We start from the raw sequence: 19,000 nt of genomic DNA, 5'->3' as shown, positions 1-19,000 counted from the left end.
ATTTTTTGTTGGTATGTCCAGTTGGTGTCATTTTGCCTACAGTGGAAAAGAATGAAAATGTCACTAAAGTAAAAATATTCTCAGTAGAGGGTGGATAAATAGCTGTGGTGTATTTACACAATGGAATATTACTCAGCTGTAAAAAAAAAAGAAAGAAAATTTTACCCTTGTGATGACATGTATGTTCCTGGAGAACATGATTCTAAGTGAAATAAGCCAGTCAGAGAAAGACAAATACTATATGGTTTCACTTATATATGGAATCTAATGCACAAACTGATCTAACAGGCAAAATAAAAACAGACTGAGAGAGAGCAGGCTGACAGCTTTGGGTGGGGGGCTGGGGTGGGCGGAGGGATTGAGCACAAAAAGAAATAAAAAGAGAAAGAACTCATGGACATGCACAACAATGTAGTGATTGTGAGGGGGAGGGGAGTGGGTGGAGGTGGAAAAGGATATAGGGGATATAAATGGTGATGGAAAAGTATAAAATAAAATAAAACAGCTATTCCTGAGGGGGAAAAAATACCATTATTATTAATAAAGAATTGATAATAATTCCTTAAAATAATAATTTATCAGTGAATATTAAAAACCTCTCTATTCTCTCTTTTTAAAATAATTTTTTGAACAAATAAAGTTAATATACCTTAAAAATACTTTTTTTGAGGATTTTTTCAAATATATAGGATTGAAAAAATTTAAGTATTCATTTCTGAGTTAATTGACTCATGATTAGAGGGCATGCTATGTATGATTATTCTCTAGCATTTTTGGAGACTTGTTTTTAATCTCCACATACTGGTGAATATATGGTTGTATATGTGTGACTATTCTATATGTGCTGGGAAATAAAAAACATTAATTGTGTGGCTTAGATATTTTATGTGCTTTTTAAAAAGTTTAGTAACCTTCAACTTTTTATTCATGTACATCCAAAATTATCTTTGAAAAAAAATCACATACCCTTGCATTTTTAAGTTCACAGTTAAAAATTTTCATTGTAAGTTTAAATAGTACAGAATATAATTACTAGTGTATTGTGTAAAATTTGCTTTTTAAAAATAAATCTGTTTCATAGTTCTCTTAAAAGTATCCAGTGACTTCTAAATATTTTAGCTACTTGATGTCCTCATTATCAATTAAAACACACACACATTTGAATCAATTTTTCTATAGAGACAGCTAAAAGTTTTTTGAAAATCTGTTTGGAAGAGTCCAAGCAATCATATTTTAAAATATAACGGGACAAAGATTTCAATTGCTATTGCATTTTGTGCTTATTTTGAGTTGTTACATCAGACCCACTACAAATTATAGATGTAATGTAAATGTACTTTTAACTATCTATACTTATTTCTTTTTCTGCTTCTTTCCTAGGGATCACACCAGTGTATCACAGTATGTTTGCTTTAATGAGTGAAACAGAAAGGATCTGGTATCCACCCAACCATGTCTTCCATATAGATGAGTCAACAAGGCACAGTGTACTCTACAGAATAAGGTACTTTCTTCAGTAATGTGACTCATTTAATGATAAAGAACAAAGTCGGAGAAATTATTGAAAAGAATTTCTTTTTTCTTAATTAGGAATGATTGGTGTCTGTGAGTGGGTAGGTATTAAAGAGAACCTTTTGGCTGAAACTACCCCTGTGTATTTAATTCAGATTTTTTAAATAAAGATTTCATTCATTTATTTTCAGAGAGAGGTGAAGGGAGGGAGAAAGAGAGGGAGAGAAACTTTGATGTGCAAGAGAAACATCAGTCAGTTGCGTCTAGGATGCCCCCAGCTGGGGACCTGACCTGCAACTCTGACCAGGAATCAAACTGGTGACCTTTTGGTTTGCAGGCCGACAGTCAATCCACTGAGCCACAACAGCGAGGGCAAAACAATTTTTAATTGCAATGTACATAATACCAGAGACTACTTAACATTTAACTTTCTTCATTTACAACTCTGTTTCTCTATTAGAGGAAGTGTCCATGCATGTTCTTTGACTAGAATGCTCTGAAAATAAAGCTGTTCTGGTGAGATGCTACTTTACCGCTTAAAATTATGGTTAAATTTTTAAAATGATGAGCATGGCTTTACTAGAAAATACTAAATGTTTGGAATATTGCTAGTTTCCCAGAAAACTGGATGTTCTCTGCAGTAAAATGTAATCTCACATCGCTTCTTTTTAATAACTTTTTTTTTAAGTTGAAGAGATTTTGTCAGTGTTTATTACAGTCTCAAATTATAAAGTTAATTTATGGCAATGTAATACTAATTTAGAGAAATCCAGAAGTACTTTCCTACCTAATGAAACAAAGAAGTTAATTTTGATCTGTGGCTCTTATGAAATAGACCCATTCACTTCAGAGAGTCAGCGTTACAGTAAAAAAGAATATGGACTCATTTATAATTTTAAAAAGAAAGGTAAAGGAAAGCCTTAATCAACTAAGACTTAAGAGAGACATTCTTACCACGAAAAGGGTATCTATAAAAAACATGTAGCAAATAATATTCTAAGTGATAAAATGTTAGAAACAGTTGCTTTAAAATTAGGAACAAAGATAGCCACAGTCACTGCTTTTGTTTAGGATTTTAGTCAAATTCCTAACCAGTGCAGTAAGACAGGAAAAGAAAAAGTTTGGTAATTCAGAACAGAGAAACAAAAAGTCATTATTTGGAGATGACATAATTGTTAACAGTATACAGGTATCAATAATAAGCATATTTCTACATTTCTCTGTTTCCTGTTATTGTCTTTACATTCTGTGCATGGAAGAAGGCAGTATATTGATTTTACAGTTATGTTTCTTGTATTTTCTACTTATATTTTTACTATGGTCTTATCCAAATGTCTTTTTGTTCTCAACTTGTATTTAACTCTCTTAGCTGTGTTTTCTGATTATGGGATAACCTTTTATTATGCTGAAAGTGGTTATATATACACAGTACGTTTATATTTGAAGTATGTATTTGGAGGCTGATGGAATGTTTTAACTGTCTTGTAGATATTACTTTCCTTATTGGTATTGTAATGGCAGCAACAGAACCTATAGATATGGAATATCTCGAGGTGCTGAAGCTCCTCTTCTTGACGACTTTGTCATGTCTTACCTTTTTGCTCAGGTATGATTATATTATTTACTTATACCTGTGTTAAATGATAAATGCATTGCTTTATAGTGTACCTCTTTAATCAGGAAAATCTTCATGTATGGGAAGACTGACGTTCCATCTTGCATAAAAGGTGCAGGTAACAAAATTAAGTCTTTAACATTAAGTTTTAATCCCATGGTTTATGGATAATAGAATGTTTTTATAAAGATCCCTTGAATTGGCCATTTTGAATTTTCTTCTTCTTTTATAGTGCATTAGATTATTTTAAGGATTTCATAAATTTTAGACTGAATTTTACAACATGATTCATGTAGACATAAGTGGTTGAAATGTAAGACAATCAAATATCTCGAGAAGTTTTTCAGACTTAAATAGTGGGGAGTGAAATGTAAAGAAACTAGGTAACTGCATTAAAAAATTGAGCTGTAATAGTTTGTGTAGTTCCTCATGGGAGGATGGCTGAATGTTGTTATTTAGTCTGAGAGCTGGGTTCTAGTTATTTATTATTAATACCGTTATGTTAAATTTTTGTAGTGTATTTGAACATTTTGTAATGCTTTTTAAATATATTACCTTGATTTAAACAGTAATTGAAATGTTTTATCATTAAATAACTTTTGTTTTTATGTGCCAGAAGACTGAGGAGTAGAAACTAAAGAGAGAAAAGAAAATATATTAGTGCTTTCGGGTGAAGATATGTTCTCGGTATTCCCCAACGTGTCAGATTAAGGAGTTCTAAATCAGATTTGATAATATCATAGGAATTAATCCTACAGATCCTGATGGCTCACATTTCTAAACTGTCTAGTAGGGCTAGTTCAGTTTGGGAGCAACAGATTGAAACAGTTCTTTTTTGGGCTATGAGAGAAACCTACATTTTTATTGTGGTAAAATATATGTGATAAAATTTACTATTTTAACTATTTCTAACTGCATAGATGAGTGGCATTTACTAAGTATATTCACACTGTTGTGCAACTATCACCACCATCCATGTCAGAACATTTTTCATCTTCCTAAACTGGAACTTCATAACCATTGAACAGTAATTCCCCATTCCCCTCTCCTCCTGCCAGCCCACTGTACTTTATGTCTCTATGAATTTGCCTATTCCAGGCACCTCATATAAGTGGAATTATACAGTACAGTATTCCCTCACTTATCACGGTATTACATTCTAGACCCACCTGTGATAGGTGAAATCCACAAAGTAGGAACCTTACATTACTTTTATTTTAGTATTTATATATATTTTAAGGCTTTATAAACCCTTCCCACACACTTATAAACTGTTCCCAGTCCCTTATTAACCTTTTCCACACTTTTATAAACACTACTTAGGTTCTTAAACATATTCTACACTCTTAAACCTACGTAACTTTAACAACATACATATACAGTACCACGAAATCCCACGATATAGTGAAAAATCCGTGATAGATAATTAAATATAATATTTTTTAAAATCCTGCAATACAGTGAGGCCATGATAAGTGAACCGCGATATAGAGAGGGACTGCTGTATTTGCTCTTTTGTGACTGGCTTATTTCTCTTAATATAATGTCTTCAAGTTTCATTCATGTTGTAGCATGTGTCAGAATTTCCTTCCTTTTTATGACTTAATATTCTGTTGTACATAGTACCACATTTTGTTTATCCATTCATCTGTTCATGTATATTTGAGTTGCTTCCACCTTTTGAATAGTGCTGTGGTGAACATGTGTTTACAAATATCTGAGATCCTGCTTTCAACTTCTTTGGATATATATCCAGAAGTGGAATTAATCAAATCAAGTGGTAATTCTGTTTTTGATTTTTTTTGAAGAACTGCTATACTGGTTTCCATAGCAGCTGCATCATTTTTACATTCCTACTAACAGTGCACAGCATTTCAATTTCTCCACATCCTTGCCACCACTTACTTTCTATTTTTTTTTATAATAGCCATTCTGATAGGTGTAAACCAGTATTTGTAGTTTTGACTTACATTTCCCTAATGATTAGTGATGTTGGCCATTTTTTTATAAGCTTGTTGGCCATTTGTATATCTTTGGAGAAATTTTTATTCAAATCCTTTGCCCATTTTTAAATCAGGATCTTAAAAATCAAGTTATATGTTCTTTATAAGTTCTGGGTGTTAACTCCTTATCAGATCTATGATTTATAGATTTTTTTTCTCCCATTCCATTGGTTTAATTTTCACTGCGTTGATTGTGCCCTGTGATGTGCTAAAGTTTTTAATTTTTATTTAGTCCAATTTTTTTCTTTTCTTACTTATGCTTTTCATCTAATATTTGAGAAATCATTGCCAGATTCGATATCATGCACCTTTCTCCTTACATTTTCTTGTTAGTGTTTTATGTTTTCTTGTTTTAGTTCTTATTGTAGGTCTTTTGTCCATTTTGGGTACATTTTTGTATATGGTGTAAGATAAGGGTTCAACTTCATTTTTGCATGTGGATATCCAGTGTTTTCTGCACCATTTATTGAAAAGATTGTCCTTTTTTCACTGAATGGTCTTGTCACTCTTGTCAAAAGTCATTTGACCACCAACCAACTTTTATTCAGCTTCCTTTGTTTCAGTAACCATTAAGAAAGAGAGAGACAGGCTTTTGAGAATAGTGTAGTATAAGATTATGACTTTGTCACTTTTATGATTTTATTTCATCCAGTTGCAGAGCTGATCTATTTTGGTGGCATGCTAGTTAAGGCCCATTAATAAGGCAAGTTTTCCTAAACTATTCATTTAGTTACTTTACCCTAATATTAATACAGTGATATCTGATACTTTTGATCTATAAAAATTATGGATGATTTCCAGTTTTGTTGTTCTAGTAGGGGTTTTCATATTTAGAACACCAAAATAATTTCACAATATAATCCTAAATAGTGTCTAGACAATACTACATGAATTTTTATATTTCTTTTTAATATACTTTATAATTTTTTAAATTACAGTTAGCACTTAATATTATTTTATATTAGTTTCTAATTTTATATTTCTTAATATTTCTATTTCTGTAAGTCTGTCCTAGGAAATAAATAAGGTAGTAATTATCTTATTCATTGAGTGTCTTTTATCAGGTTAGGCTATATGCTATTGGAGACTTAAGTAAAGCAAATTTGACCAATGATATTACCAGAGTGTAAGAATATGTTGACATTTTAAAAATAACTAAAAAGTAATTTAAGAAAAAAGCAGTCCAGACATTAAACTGTTTTTAGAGTATGTAAGACAGTATTGTAGAAAGACAGATATGGAACCTGTAAGCAATTAAAAAGACAAACACATGCTGCCAACCTTTTAAATTTATTTTTTTCTGAGGATTTTCTTTATATCAGCAAATAAGGAAATAAGTAAACTGCTACCATGTGAACAATCTTTAATTAATTCGTATGTATTCAGCAAAAAAAAAAAATGTATATATGGATATTTCCTCTATATTTTTTCTTTGGTTCATTTCTGAGTTTGTGATTATAACTGTTCTCTCATTTTTCTGGCTGAATGCAGATAAAAATTCTTTGTTCAAATATTGTCAGCTACCCATATAAAAATTTACTTTTCTACCATCTTAATGAAAAGAAAATTTATTGGCACATTCTGTGATATTGAAGGCAAGTTAGTTTAAAATAATATGTTTTGGCATTTGGGACTCTTTATTTGTAGCTTTTCTCTAATGGGTATTTGGTTGATTATGTTCTTAGCCCTACTCTGACTGATCTTTTATATATTTGTTTTCTTTTGGGTATGAGTTCCACAGATTATCTTCATGAACAGAATTTATTATCCATTGGTCCTATGTAATATATGGGAAAAGAACAAGCTATTAAGAAGAAATCTACCTAGCCATCAGTTTTTAGTAGCTCATTTTTAATCAGAATTACTTACGTGCTCATTTTCAAAAGTGTTGTGAAATAAGTGTTTGAAATTGTGCAAAAAGAAATTCAGCTCCTTTCCAGAATTAATTTTTTATTACCAACATTTAGGCCTTTGTTTTATTTAATGCTGATTATTTCATTGTTTGTGCCTTTTAAGTAGTATAATTCATTTTCTTATACAAAAATATTTTGTGATTAGTTAATAGAAAGTTAACAAACATCTACTTTTAAATTCATATTTATTTCTTGTAATAAATTATTTTTAAAGAATGCCTGTAATAAATAAAATCTTTTTAAAAAAATAAAAAAGAAAAATGCCGTAAAACTTCAATTTCATGAAATAATTTATCACATCAAAAGAAGGAAGATAAATACAAAAAAAATAGAAGGCCCTATTTTTCTCATATCCAGTTTAAAACCTTGGTTAAATATTGTAATTCCAGCTAATATTATAGCTCTTACCCTTCTTATAAAGAAAATTGCTGTTAGCCCTGGCTGGTGTAGCTCAGTGGATTGAGTGCCGGCCAGTGAACCAGAAGGTTGCTGGTTTGATTCCTGGTCAGAGCACATGCCTGGGTTGTGGGCCAGGTTCCTCAGCTGGGGTTATAAGAGAGGCAGCCAATCATCATATTAATGTTTCCCTCTTTTTTTCTCTCCCTTCCCCTCTAAAACAAAACAAAACAAAACAAAAATCCCTAAATAAATTTAAAAATTACAATTATTTTTGGAATATTAGTGCTTTTCATGGTCTACCCTTTCTTTTCTCCCATTACATATTCAACTTAATTTCCATATCCCTTAAGTATCCAGATAAAAATTTTGGAATTTCCATTTTCCCCTTTTATGAAGTTATCAATTTTTTAGACTCTTTTAATGTATTCTGTTCCCTATATCAGGTCTTGATTACCTCATATCTGAACCATTATAGCAGCCTCTTATAGAGTTTTCCTGAATACGCTTTATTTTCTTAAAACACTTATATCACTGCTATTTCTACCAATGAAAAAGTCATGATGCTTTAAGAAAATATGCTTTAGGAAACTGGTTCTCTATTGCTTCTAGGATCAAGTCATTCAAGGGTTCCTGCAATCTGACCCCAATTTATGTCCCCAACTTTTAATTCATACCATTCCCTTACATAAATTGTCTACCCCAATCAAACTAGTTTGAATCTTTGATCATGCCTTTTGCTTTGCTCTTGTATCATTTATTTCCTCACTGTATTTTGTGTCCATCATAAATTACTTCATCTTCAAAGAATATGTGATATACCAAATTTCCATGAATCCTTCCCTGATTACCCCAACTGGGTATAATCCTGAACTATCTGTTGTGTGGCACTTACTATATAGTATCTGGCATCATAATTTTCTGTTTACACGTTTAGCTTCACTGCTAGATTTTAGTTGCCCTGAGAGTTGAGACCACATCGTATGCTGTATCCAACACAGTCCCTAGTATAATGCTTTGAACATATTTGGAACTCGGTACATATTTAATAAATATCTATTTTAATTTAGGTAGTTTTGATGTAGATGATATAATTTGAAGCTATAAGCAGTGAAATAGATTGATATATGTACTTTCTAGTTGGGAACCCAATTTCAATCAGTTTCCATTTGCCAAGGAACTTTTACTAAAATTTTATGTCAAAACTATTGAAAATTGAAGGAGTTGACATTCTTTTTAAATGCATATGTTTTGGAAATTACCTTATAGGTTAAAATATGGTAGTAGATTTAACTGTGATAGTAAAACTTATGCGATATTTTCTTTTAAATATTATTTTCCTTTAGTGGCGTCATGATTTTTTGCATGGATGGATAAAAGTACCTGTGACTCATGAAACACAGGAAGAATGTCTTGGGATGGCAGTGTTAGATATGATGAGAATAGCCAAAGAAAAGGATCAAACCCCACTGGATATCTATAGCTCTATCAGGTAATTTCCTTATGTGAATCCACATACATAACTGGGGACTATCAGAGTTTTTATGAAATTTATTTGTATTTAATGTGTTTGCCCATACTTTTTATTTTATAATGATTAAAAGTGTTATGGGTAACTTTTCCTTCTTGTGCACAACACATACTTTGTGAGATGAAAGAAACATATTTTTTTTCTCCAGTTTTATTGAAATATTGACATAAAGCACTGTATAAGTTTAAGATACACAGCATAATGATTTGACTTACATATACTGAGAAATGATTACCACAATGAATTCAGTAAACATCAATCATTTTATATAGGTAGAAAAAAAGAGGAAAAAACTCTTTTTTTCCCTTGTAATTAGCACTCTTAGGATCTACTGTCTTAAAAACATTCATGACCCTGGCAGGTGTAGCTCAGGGAACTGAGCACCGGCCTGCAAACCAAAGGTGGCTGGTACAATTCCCAGTCAGGGCAAATGCCTGGGTTGTGGGCCAGGCCCCCCCCCCCCCCCAGTTGAGGGTATGAGAGAGGCAACCACAAATTGATGTTTCTCTCCCTCTCTTTCTCCCTCCCTTCCCCTCTCTCTAAAAGTACATAAATAAAATCTTTAAAAGAAAAGTTCATGTATGCCATACGGCAGCATAAACTGTAGGCATCGTATTGTACATTGCATCTGAGAAGTACTTCTTTATCTTATAACTAAAATAAATGATTTAAAGAGTTTGTGTACTATAGAAATTATCATAGGTGCTCAATACCTATTTATTATTTGATTTGTTTATTGTGAAAAAGCTAAGTAAAGTCAGAGGACTGAAAAGATCACCTGGAGGAATAATTTCTGCTCATTGTCTTTATAAATAATTCTGAATCAGAATGTTTCTAATAGTGTACGTATTTTACTTGCATTAGTATCACATAAGGTTCCTGCTAAAATGAAGATTCTTGGGCACTAACTCAAAAATTTAGATTCAGTAAATCTGAGCTGAAGTCTACAAATAGGAATTTTTTATAAGTGTTCCAGGAGATTAAAAAAACATGTATTGAAGCATAATAGACATGTAAAATTGTAAGATATTTAAAGTGTACATTGTGATGATTTGATATACATTGTGAAAAGATCCCCTATGAAGTTTATTAACACACCCATTACCTCATATATTTATCTTTTTTTGTGGGTTATTTTTTTGGTGAGAATATTTCAGTTCTATTCTCTTTAGCAAATTTTGATTATGCATTAGATCTCAGACCTTATTCATCTTATAACTGATTCAGTAGATTCTTTTACAAGTGAACCACACTCCACAGTATTTATATTTTTTTCTACATATTGAATATTGACAGTCATGCCAAATACAATTTTCTTTCCATTTTAAAATCATTTTTATTTTAAAATTACAGTTGACATTTTATTATATTAGTTTCAGGTATACACCCAGTGATTACACACTACGTAACTTACTAAGTGATCATCCCAATAAATATTTCATCCATCTGACAACATACATAGTTATTAGAATATTGTTGATTATAATTCCCTACGCTGTACTTTACATCCCCATGACTATTCTTAATTCCTTCACTTTTATCACCCATGCCCCAACTCTCCTCCCATCTGGCAAACATCAAAAAGTTCTCTGAATCTATGAGTCTGTTTCTGTTCTGCTTGTTTATTTTGTTTTTTTAGATTCAGTTGTTGATAGATATGTATTTATTGCTATTTTCTTGTTCATAATTTTTATCTTTATTTTTTCTTCTCCTTTTTCTTCTTAAAGGAGATTGTTTAATATTTCAGTAATACTGTTTTGGTGGTGATGAACTCCTTTAACTTTTCCTTGTCTGGGAAACTTTTTATCTGTACTTCAATTTAAATGATAGCTTTTCTGGGTAGAGTAATCTTGGTTGTAGGTCATTGCTTTTCATCACTTTGAATATTTCTTGCCAGTACCATCTGTCGTGCAAAGTTTCTGTTTAGAAATCAGCTGATAGTCTTACGGGAGCTCCTTTGTAGGTAACTGCTTTTCACTTGCCGTTTTTAAGATTTTGTCTCTGTCTTTAACCTTTGGCATTTTAATTATGATGTGTCTTAATGTAGGCCTCTTTGTGTTCATTTTGTTTGGAACTCTCTGTGCTTCCTGGACTTGTATCTATTTCCTTCACCAAGTTAGGAAAGTTTTATGTTATTATTTTTTCAAATAACTTTTCAGTTTCTATCTTCTTCTTCTGTCCCCCACACCATGATGCGAATGTTGTTATGTTTGAAGTTGTCCCAGAGGTTCCTTGTACTATCCTCATTTTATTTATTTATTTTTTTTCTTTTCTGACTGGGTGTTTCTCGCTTCCCTACATTCCAAATTGCTGCTTTGATTCTTGGCTTCATCTACTTTACTGTTGATTTCCCTGTAAATTATTCTTCATTATATTAGTGTATCCTTTATTTCTGACTGATCCTTATTTATGCTCTTGAGGGGCAGAGCTGGGGTTTAGAGGACATGGTGTGGTGGCAGCAGCAGCAGTGGCAGGCTGACAGAAAGCTCAGTCATACGTTTTAAAGTCAGGAGGGACACCTGGGGAGCGTTCCAAGCTCCTCACCAGACCTCACAGCTCATGGTCCCAGCACCAGGAAAAATCAAGCCTCATTGCTTCTTACTGTGCAAACCAGTGGGGTTGGGGTAGAGGCAGAAACTACCAGTCTCTCAGCAGAGTCCCTTGTTTAAAGGGCCCCCCATGGTCCTAGAACGTCCACAGACCCACCCATTCTGGGAATGACAGCAGGGCAGCAGCTAGAGAGGCACCAGTCCAGTGTGGAAGTGGAAGAGGTGCCTGAAAAGGGGACGAGTGCTGGGCAGGCAGCATTGTTCCCTCTCAGAACACTCCTCCACAAACAGTGCCACAATGTGGTGAAACAGGTCGCTCTGTACTGATGAATTCCTAAGGCTCTGCCTCTTACAACGTAACAGGAGCAACAGCTCTGCCTAAGACACAAAGGCAAACAAACACAGGAGCCTGTCAAGATGAGGAGACAGAGAAGTATGGCCCAAAAAGGGATTGGATGAAGGTTCCAGTGGGATAACTAAGCGATGAGGAGATAGCCAACCTAACAAACGAGATAGCCAACCTAACAGACGCAGAGTTCAAAACACTGGTGATAAAGATGCTGACAGGCTTGACAGATATGCTTGACTGTGGCAAACGAATAAGAGAAGAAATTAAGGCTATGCTAAATGAAACAAAGGAAAATCCACACAAAACCAATGGTGAAGGGAAGGAAACCAGGATTCAAATCAATGATTTGGAACATAAAGAAGAAAAAAACAAGTCAACCAGTGCAGAATGAGGAAGCAAGAATTGAAAAAAATGAAGAAAACTTCCCAAATTTTGCGAAGGAGACGGACATACAAATCCGGGAAGCATGGAGGGTCCCGGGTGAGCTGGACCCAGAGGGGACGACACCAGTATGCATCATGATTGAGATGCCAAAGGCGAAAGATAAAGAGAGAGTCCTGAGGGCAGCAAGAGAGAGGTGGAGAATTGCTTACAGGGCGGTGCCTATAGGACTATCAGCTGATTTCTCAGAGGACACTTTGGAGGCAGGAAGGGACTGGCAAGCAGTATTCAATGTGATGAAAAGCAACTGACAACCAAGATTACTCTATCCAGCAAAGCTATCATTTAGAGTGGAAGGGCAGATGAAGTTATTCCCAGACAAGGTAAAGCTAAAGGAGTTCATCATCACGAAGCCATTATTATATGAAATGTCAAAGGGACTTATTTAAGAAAAAGATCAAAACTGTGAATACTAAAATGACAACAAACTCAAAACTATCAACAACTGAATCTAAAAAATAAAAACAAAATCCAACTAAGCAAACCAGAATAGGAACAGAATCATAGGTATGGGGATCATTTGGAGGGTTATCAGCTTGGGGGGCGGGAGGGGGAGAAATGAGGTAATGGTGCAGGGATTAAGAAGCATAATCGATTGGTACAAAATAGAAGTTAAGAATAATATAGGAAAGGGTGAAGCCAAAGAACTTATATGCATGACCCATGGACATGAACTAAGGGGGGTGGGATTGCTGGAGAGAAGGGGCGGGTACTGGGCAGAGGGGAGCAGAGGGAAAAAAATTGGAACTACTGTAACAACATAATCAATAAAATATACTTTAAAAGGGAAAAATTAAAAATACATTAAAAAAATAGAAACTGAAGGAATTAAAAAGAACACAGTTGGTGAACAGAGAAGCTTTGAGCCACTGAAAATGAATTTTATAAAAATTAAGCCATCCTTTAGGCTTATGCTGTATTGGAATACTTCTGCCTCGGGGACATTGATATTGTCCAAAGTTTTCGTATATTCTTGTGGTTCCTTTGAGGTCATTTGTCATACCCTCTGTTCTTCTCCCTATGTTATTTAGTCTTTGTCCTAAATTTCGTGAATCTTTAGTAATTTTATTTCTCTGGTTTTTCTTAATCAGTATATAAATGCATCTACAATATTTTGCATTTAGTTTTCTTTATTTTACTTTAAAAATTGTTAGATATTAAACATTTCTTATAAAATTCCATGGTATTTTAAACAGCATTATTGAGATAATTTACCTATTTAAAATGTGCAATGCAATATTTTTAATTATTGAGTTATAAGGGCTCTATGTTCTGGATAAAAGTTATCATATATATGTTTTGCAGATATTTTTCCGTTCTGTGGATTGTTTGTTCAAGTTCTTGAAAGTATCATTTGCATCACAAGAATTTAAATTTTGAAATAGTCTAATTTATCTGTTTTTTTGGTCTCTTATACCATGGTATTTTAATAATTAGATAAATAATTTATGCCTGTCCTGAAGCAAAACACATGCCTGTCTTACTTTCCTTTTTAATATAATTTAACTCACCGGTGGTTTCTGAATCCTCCTTCAGTGTTCATTTCTGAGAAATAATCAAAGAACTCTACCCAATGTTAAAATAGTCAGGATTGATGGAAGAACAAATTTGAGGCAGAATTTAAATAAGCTGTTTTGTTCCCAGAAATAACAAGTAGAGTATGGATCTCTAGTTAGTATAACAAAATACATATCCTTTCCCATAATTAAAAAAAAATACATGTAAGATGCATCTCTTTGTGTCTGGGCCTGTGCATTAGGTGTGCAATGCCTCTGTGTGCAACTATGTACCTGCATGTATGTGTTTGTGCATGTGTATATATTAGATACTTACTCTTGTATGCCAGTCCCTAATTGGATATTTTGGCTTACGTGTTGGAGAATAGAAAGTGAAGGAAACAAATAAGATTTTTCTGTTTTCATTCTTCACCTGCTCTTTAAAATCTTAAATATGCGAAAGGGTGGAAAGAAGAGAAATGGAGAATGGAAAGAGTTTATAGGAGATACTGATGAATTTGCAAACACTAGGCCAGGGCCAAGGACACTTATTTAGCAATTGAGCTATGTACCTCATATCACTCAGACTCCCTTTCTAAATAGCTAGGCAAGTACACAAAATTTCCAGTGGCCTACTTCAATTGAAATAAGATGAAGATTTCATTTTACTGTATAAAATATAGTACAGTTTCTAAAACAAAGCTCAATTTCAAAGGGTTTTAGTGCTTTACTTTCAGGATTCTTAAAAAACTCAATGTAAGAGAAGCATCAGAAAAAAGTGGTTTTATGCCTCAAAAGTTAACAACTTGTTTCTTTTGAAATATTTTAGTGTTTCTAACAAGTCTGGTTCTGATAGCATGACACTGAAGGGTATTCATCATATTCGAGAACCACACACTCCTGTGGTATTCCCAAAAGATGTATGTCTGGTCCTTTATTCTAAGAATCAAAAGTGGAAAGCCTTGTTGTATAGTTATTTTAAACTCCTCTTTTTATTCTTCAAATTAGTTTTCCAAAGCCTTATTAAATCAAATAGCCACTGGTGTTTATGTAAATTGCATTACAAATTTAGTAAGGCTCTTGGTAACTAATTTTTTTGATAGAAGTAGATAAAATAGGCATTTGCATTCTAATTGTATATTTAATCTTCTTTTCAGTGTTTATTCTAAATTTACTGAGGCTCTTTTTTAATGCTATCTAGAGTTTTATTAAGTTTCATATATTTGTTTATTTACAAATATATAATTGCTATGAAAAGGAATAGAATGTGATTTGAGGTCTGAAAATGAGTAGAATTTACTGGGTGGAGAGAGGTGAGTGATGGAAAACGCTTTGTAGCAGAAGGGAGCAGAGGAAGACTGAAGAGAGTCAGGGCTGAAAGAATTAGTAGGATATGAGGCAGGAGCTTGACCATGGAGAATCTTAGAGTCATGTTGTCAAGTTTAAGAACACTAACAAACCATGCAAAGATATAAAGCAGGGGTGAAATGATTAGATTTGTTTTTAAAAGATCCCCATGACTCTAATGCAGAAAACAAATTGGGGCGAGGAGGGGGTAATAGTATATGGAAATGAGGGTCAATCAGAGAGTTAGGCCATTGCAGTAATTCCTCCAGGAGATGCAGTTGAATATGTTAGTGTGAGAAAAATAAGAAATATAAAAAAGGTAAAATCAAGGGAATGTGATGATGGATTGAATAATGGGAGTTGAGGGAGAAGGTGGTATAAAGAGTGATTCCTGGGTTTCTGGGACTTGCAGAAATAGGTGAATTGCAGTGCTGTTTAGTTGATAGGGAATGCTGCAAGAGGATCTTGGGAGGATGTTCAAGAGACTTCTGAGTTTGGTTCGATACATTGTTTCAGGAGCTTTTGGGCCATCTAAATGAAAAGGGTAGATTGACTTGACTGTGGAAAATAAGGGTCTGGAGCTTAGAGGTCAGGACTAGAGATAGAAATATAGAGCATATCTAGAAGAAAGAGAATGTGTGTAAATAAGAAGAGGGCCCATAATTCAGTCTTGAGGAACTTCAACATTTAATCACTAGGTAAAGGGGAGTGAACCTGTAAAGAAGATTGAAAAGAAGCAGTCAAAGAGATGGTAATAAAAGTAGGAAAGCTAATTTTACTTGAATCAAGAAAAATAAACATGAGAATTTGGGTCTTCAGCAACATGAAAGTTTTTCTTGATTTTAGCAAGAGCAGTTTCTATGGGATTATGGAGCAGAAGCCAAATTGGAGTTGAGGAGTAAAAATGGAAGTCAAGAAAATGGAAATGGCTGTATAAACTCTTTCAAAAAGAGGCCAGATAGGCTGTGGCTGGAGAGGCTGTGGGATGAAGAGATTCACATTTAGGATGGGAAGAACATTCGTATTTTTAAAACACGTGAATGGAAGAGAAATAATAAGTAGAGTAAAAGTCCCCAGAAGGTGAATGTATATTAGAGGAAGACAGGGTCTAGAAAGTATCAGCAATGCATGGCTTTAAGTAGCAGATTTGTACCTCATTTATTGTAACAGGTGGGAAGGAGGAGAAAATGTATATGGGTTTGCCAGTTGGATATTGAGGGAACTCTGCTTAGAGAAACTTCTTTCTTCTTTTTCTTAAATAAAGAAATCAAGTCATCAGCTGAAAAGGAGGAGGAATGTAGTTGAGGTTTGAGATAGGAGGTTTGGGGCAATTGGAGAAGGTTTACCATCGTTGTGGGACTTGAGAAAATTAGTTGAACAGAGAAATATATAAGTGATAGAAGTGATGAAAGGCTATTTAAAATTAGTTATTATGAATTTACAATGCAGCACATTTATCCTGTCAAATGACTTTCTCCAGCAGTGCTGGCTACTTAAGAACAAACCTGAGAGATCCCCCAGGGACTTGCAGTAGCCTGCTGGGGGAGGGAGTAAGAGGTGGCATGATGGTAAATGTTTACCAACTAGAGGTTGGGGGAAGATCTGGTTTGTTTGGATACTCCCTTAATGGCCAATCTCTTGGTATCAACCTGACATCACTGAATGCAGAATTGGTAAGAGATGAGCAGTAGTAAACTCTTTTTCACCACTCATATATGATAGACACTCATAACCTCAAAGGCATAGATACTACTAAAATATAAAATAAAAATTTAAATGTAAAATAATTAAAAAGTGATATGTTTTGAGTACTTACCTATATTTTTAATATAATTTATTAGTAAGTTTATATATAACTTAAATTTTAATGATGGCTGTTTATCAGCTCAAAATAACCCTTAAGCTGTCAGCATGAGCCACTCCAACACTGGCTATAAATTCTCAAGTACAAGTATAGTGTAGTAAATGGTATTATGGAGCAGTGCATAGATACTATCAGACAAAGCAGGTAGCATCTAATGTAGTCATGGAGGTCCAGAAAGGTTTCCCGGATTTGATGATGCTTGGGCTGAGATTTGTAGAATGACTAAGAGCGAACCAGATAGGAGATGGGTGTTGGGAAGAAAGATTAGCATATGTGAAAGGCATGGAAATTTAATTGCCTTGTACCTGAAGAAATAAAATTTATTTATCTGTTAGATATTTGAGCAGGAGAGAAATAAGTTATCCACCTTGTTTAGGATATTTTACATAGAGATGACACCCTGGCTGGTTTGGCTCAGTGGATTGAGCGTCGGCCTGCGAGCTAAGTGTCGCTGGTTCGATCTTCCAGTCAGGGCACATCAGAGAAGGAAAACTCTGACTCCAAAAAACCTCCGCTGCCTTGCGGCATACCTCTTCAGGGGAAAGGCTAAGGGAGTAAACCCCGACAGAAAATCTGGAGCCGGAGTCCCTAAGGCGGTTTGACGTTGTAGTCAACACCGGCAACTCCTGCGGCGCACCTGAAGTCAAGCTGTATTGACTCCGTCTTTCCCTTGGACCCTTCAGCTGCGAAGAGAGGGGGGGGTCTGCTGCATGGGCAACAGCAGACCCTCCATATCACCCTGCCCAGGCTCTGTAGCTTCAGCTTCACTGGAGAGGACACTCCAGCGTCATCGCAAGATGTCGATTCAACACGAGAGGAGACAGATACCGTGTCACTCCTGAGTCGGACTGCACAGCCATTCTCGGCGGTGCAGATAGACTCTTAAGAAGCTACACCATCGTCTCTCGAGACGGACGGCTGCTGACATAGAGATGAAAGTACAAAAGGGTTGGAACATTTCAAAATGAAATTTTTTTTTATTCTAAAAGAATTACCAGAAATTATTGAAGCTGGCTTAAGAAAATAGTGTATACAAAAAAAGTATTTTTAAAAGTATATTTTATTGGTTATGTTGTTACAGTAGTCCCAACTTTTCTTCCCTTTGCTCCCCTCTGCCCAGTACCCTGCTTCCCTTCAGCAGTCCTATCCCCCTTGGTTCATGTCCATGGGTCGTGCATATAAGTTCTTTGGCTTCAGCCTTTCCTGTATTATTCTTAACTTCCCCCTGTCTATTTTCTACCAACCAATTATCCTTCTTAGTCCCTGCACCATTTCCCCATATCTTCCTCCCCCACCCCCAACTGATAGCCCTGCAAATGATCCCCATGCCTATGATTCTGTTACTATTCTGGTTTGCTTCGTTAGATTTTGTTTTTACTTTTTAGATTCAGTGTGATAGGTGTCAGTTTGTTGTCATTTTAATGTCTATAATTTTGATTTTTTTTTTCTTAAGTAAGTCCCTTTGACATTTCATATACATAGTAATGGCTTGATGATGATGAACTCCTTTAGCTTTACCTTGTCTGGGAAGCACTTTATCTGCCCTTCCATTCCAAATGATAGCTTTGCTGGATAGAGTAATTTTGGTTGTTGTAGGTCCTTGCTTTTCATTACCTTGAATACTTCTTGTCAGCGCCTGCTTGCCTGCAAAGTTTCTTTTGAGAAGTCAGTTGATACTCTTATAGGCACCCCCCTGTAGGTAATGTAAGAACGGAGTCTCTCAGGGAACCATCAAGACACAGCGAGGAGAAAAAAGAAGTTTATTGAGGGAATTAGCAAGTGGGGAGGAAGCTGTGCCACGAATGGCTCTGACTCTGGGCTCCTAGGGAAGGAGGGTGTTATTTTATAGGAGGAAGAAAAAAGGCACTATTGAATTTAGTCGTTTATCTGGCAGCTGACTGATCAAGGCCGCACGCGGTTCGGTTTGGCACATTCTGCAATCACGGCAAACTCCCAGACAGCTGCAGGTGGGCGGGGCGAGGGG

General features: G+C 34.7%; 1 protein-coding gene across 3 annotated transcripts in view; it reads left to right on the top strand.

Annotated features, from left to right (window-relative positions):
• The window catches only part of JAK2 (Janus kinase 2), a 173,386-nt gene that overhangs the window by 108,397 nt on the left and 45,989 nt on the right, over positions 1 to 19,000 (top strand). For all 3 annotated transcript variants that reach the window (XM_090274131.1, XM_090274130.1, XM_090274129.1), the window contains 3 exons: positions 1,381 to 1,504; positions 3,001 to 3,118; positions 8,786 to 8,931. In XM_090274131.1, coding sequence (XP_090130257.1) covers positions 1,381 to 1,504; positions 3,001 to 3,118; positions 8,786 to 8,931 — 388 coding nt within the window. The remainder of the gene's footprint in view (positions 1 to 1,380; positions 1,505 to 3,000; positions 3,119 to 8,785; positions 8,932 to 19,000) is intronic.

Source organism: Furipterus horrens, unplaced genomic scaffold (genome assembly GCF_987537825.1).
Source record: "Furipterus horrens unplaced genomic scaffold, mFurHor1.1.pri manual_scaffold_4, whole genome shotgun sequence".
NCBI lineage: Eukaryota > Metazoa > Chordata > Mammalia > Chiroptera > Furipteridae > Furipterus > Furipterus horrens.
Note: the sequence above shows the minus strand (reverse complement) of the source record. Positions and strands in the feature narration are given on the sequence as shown.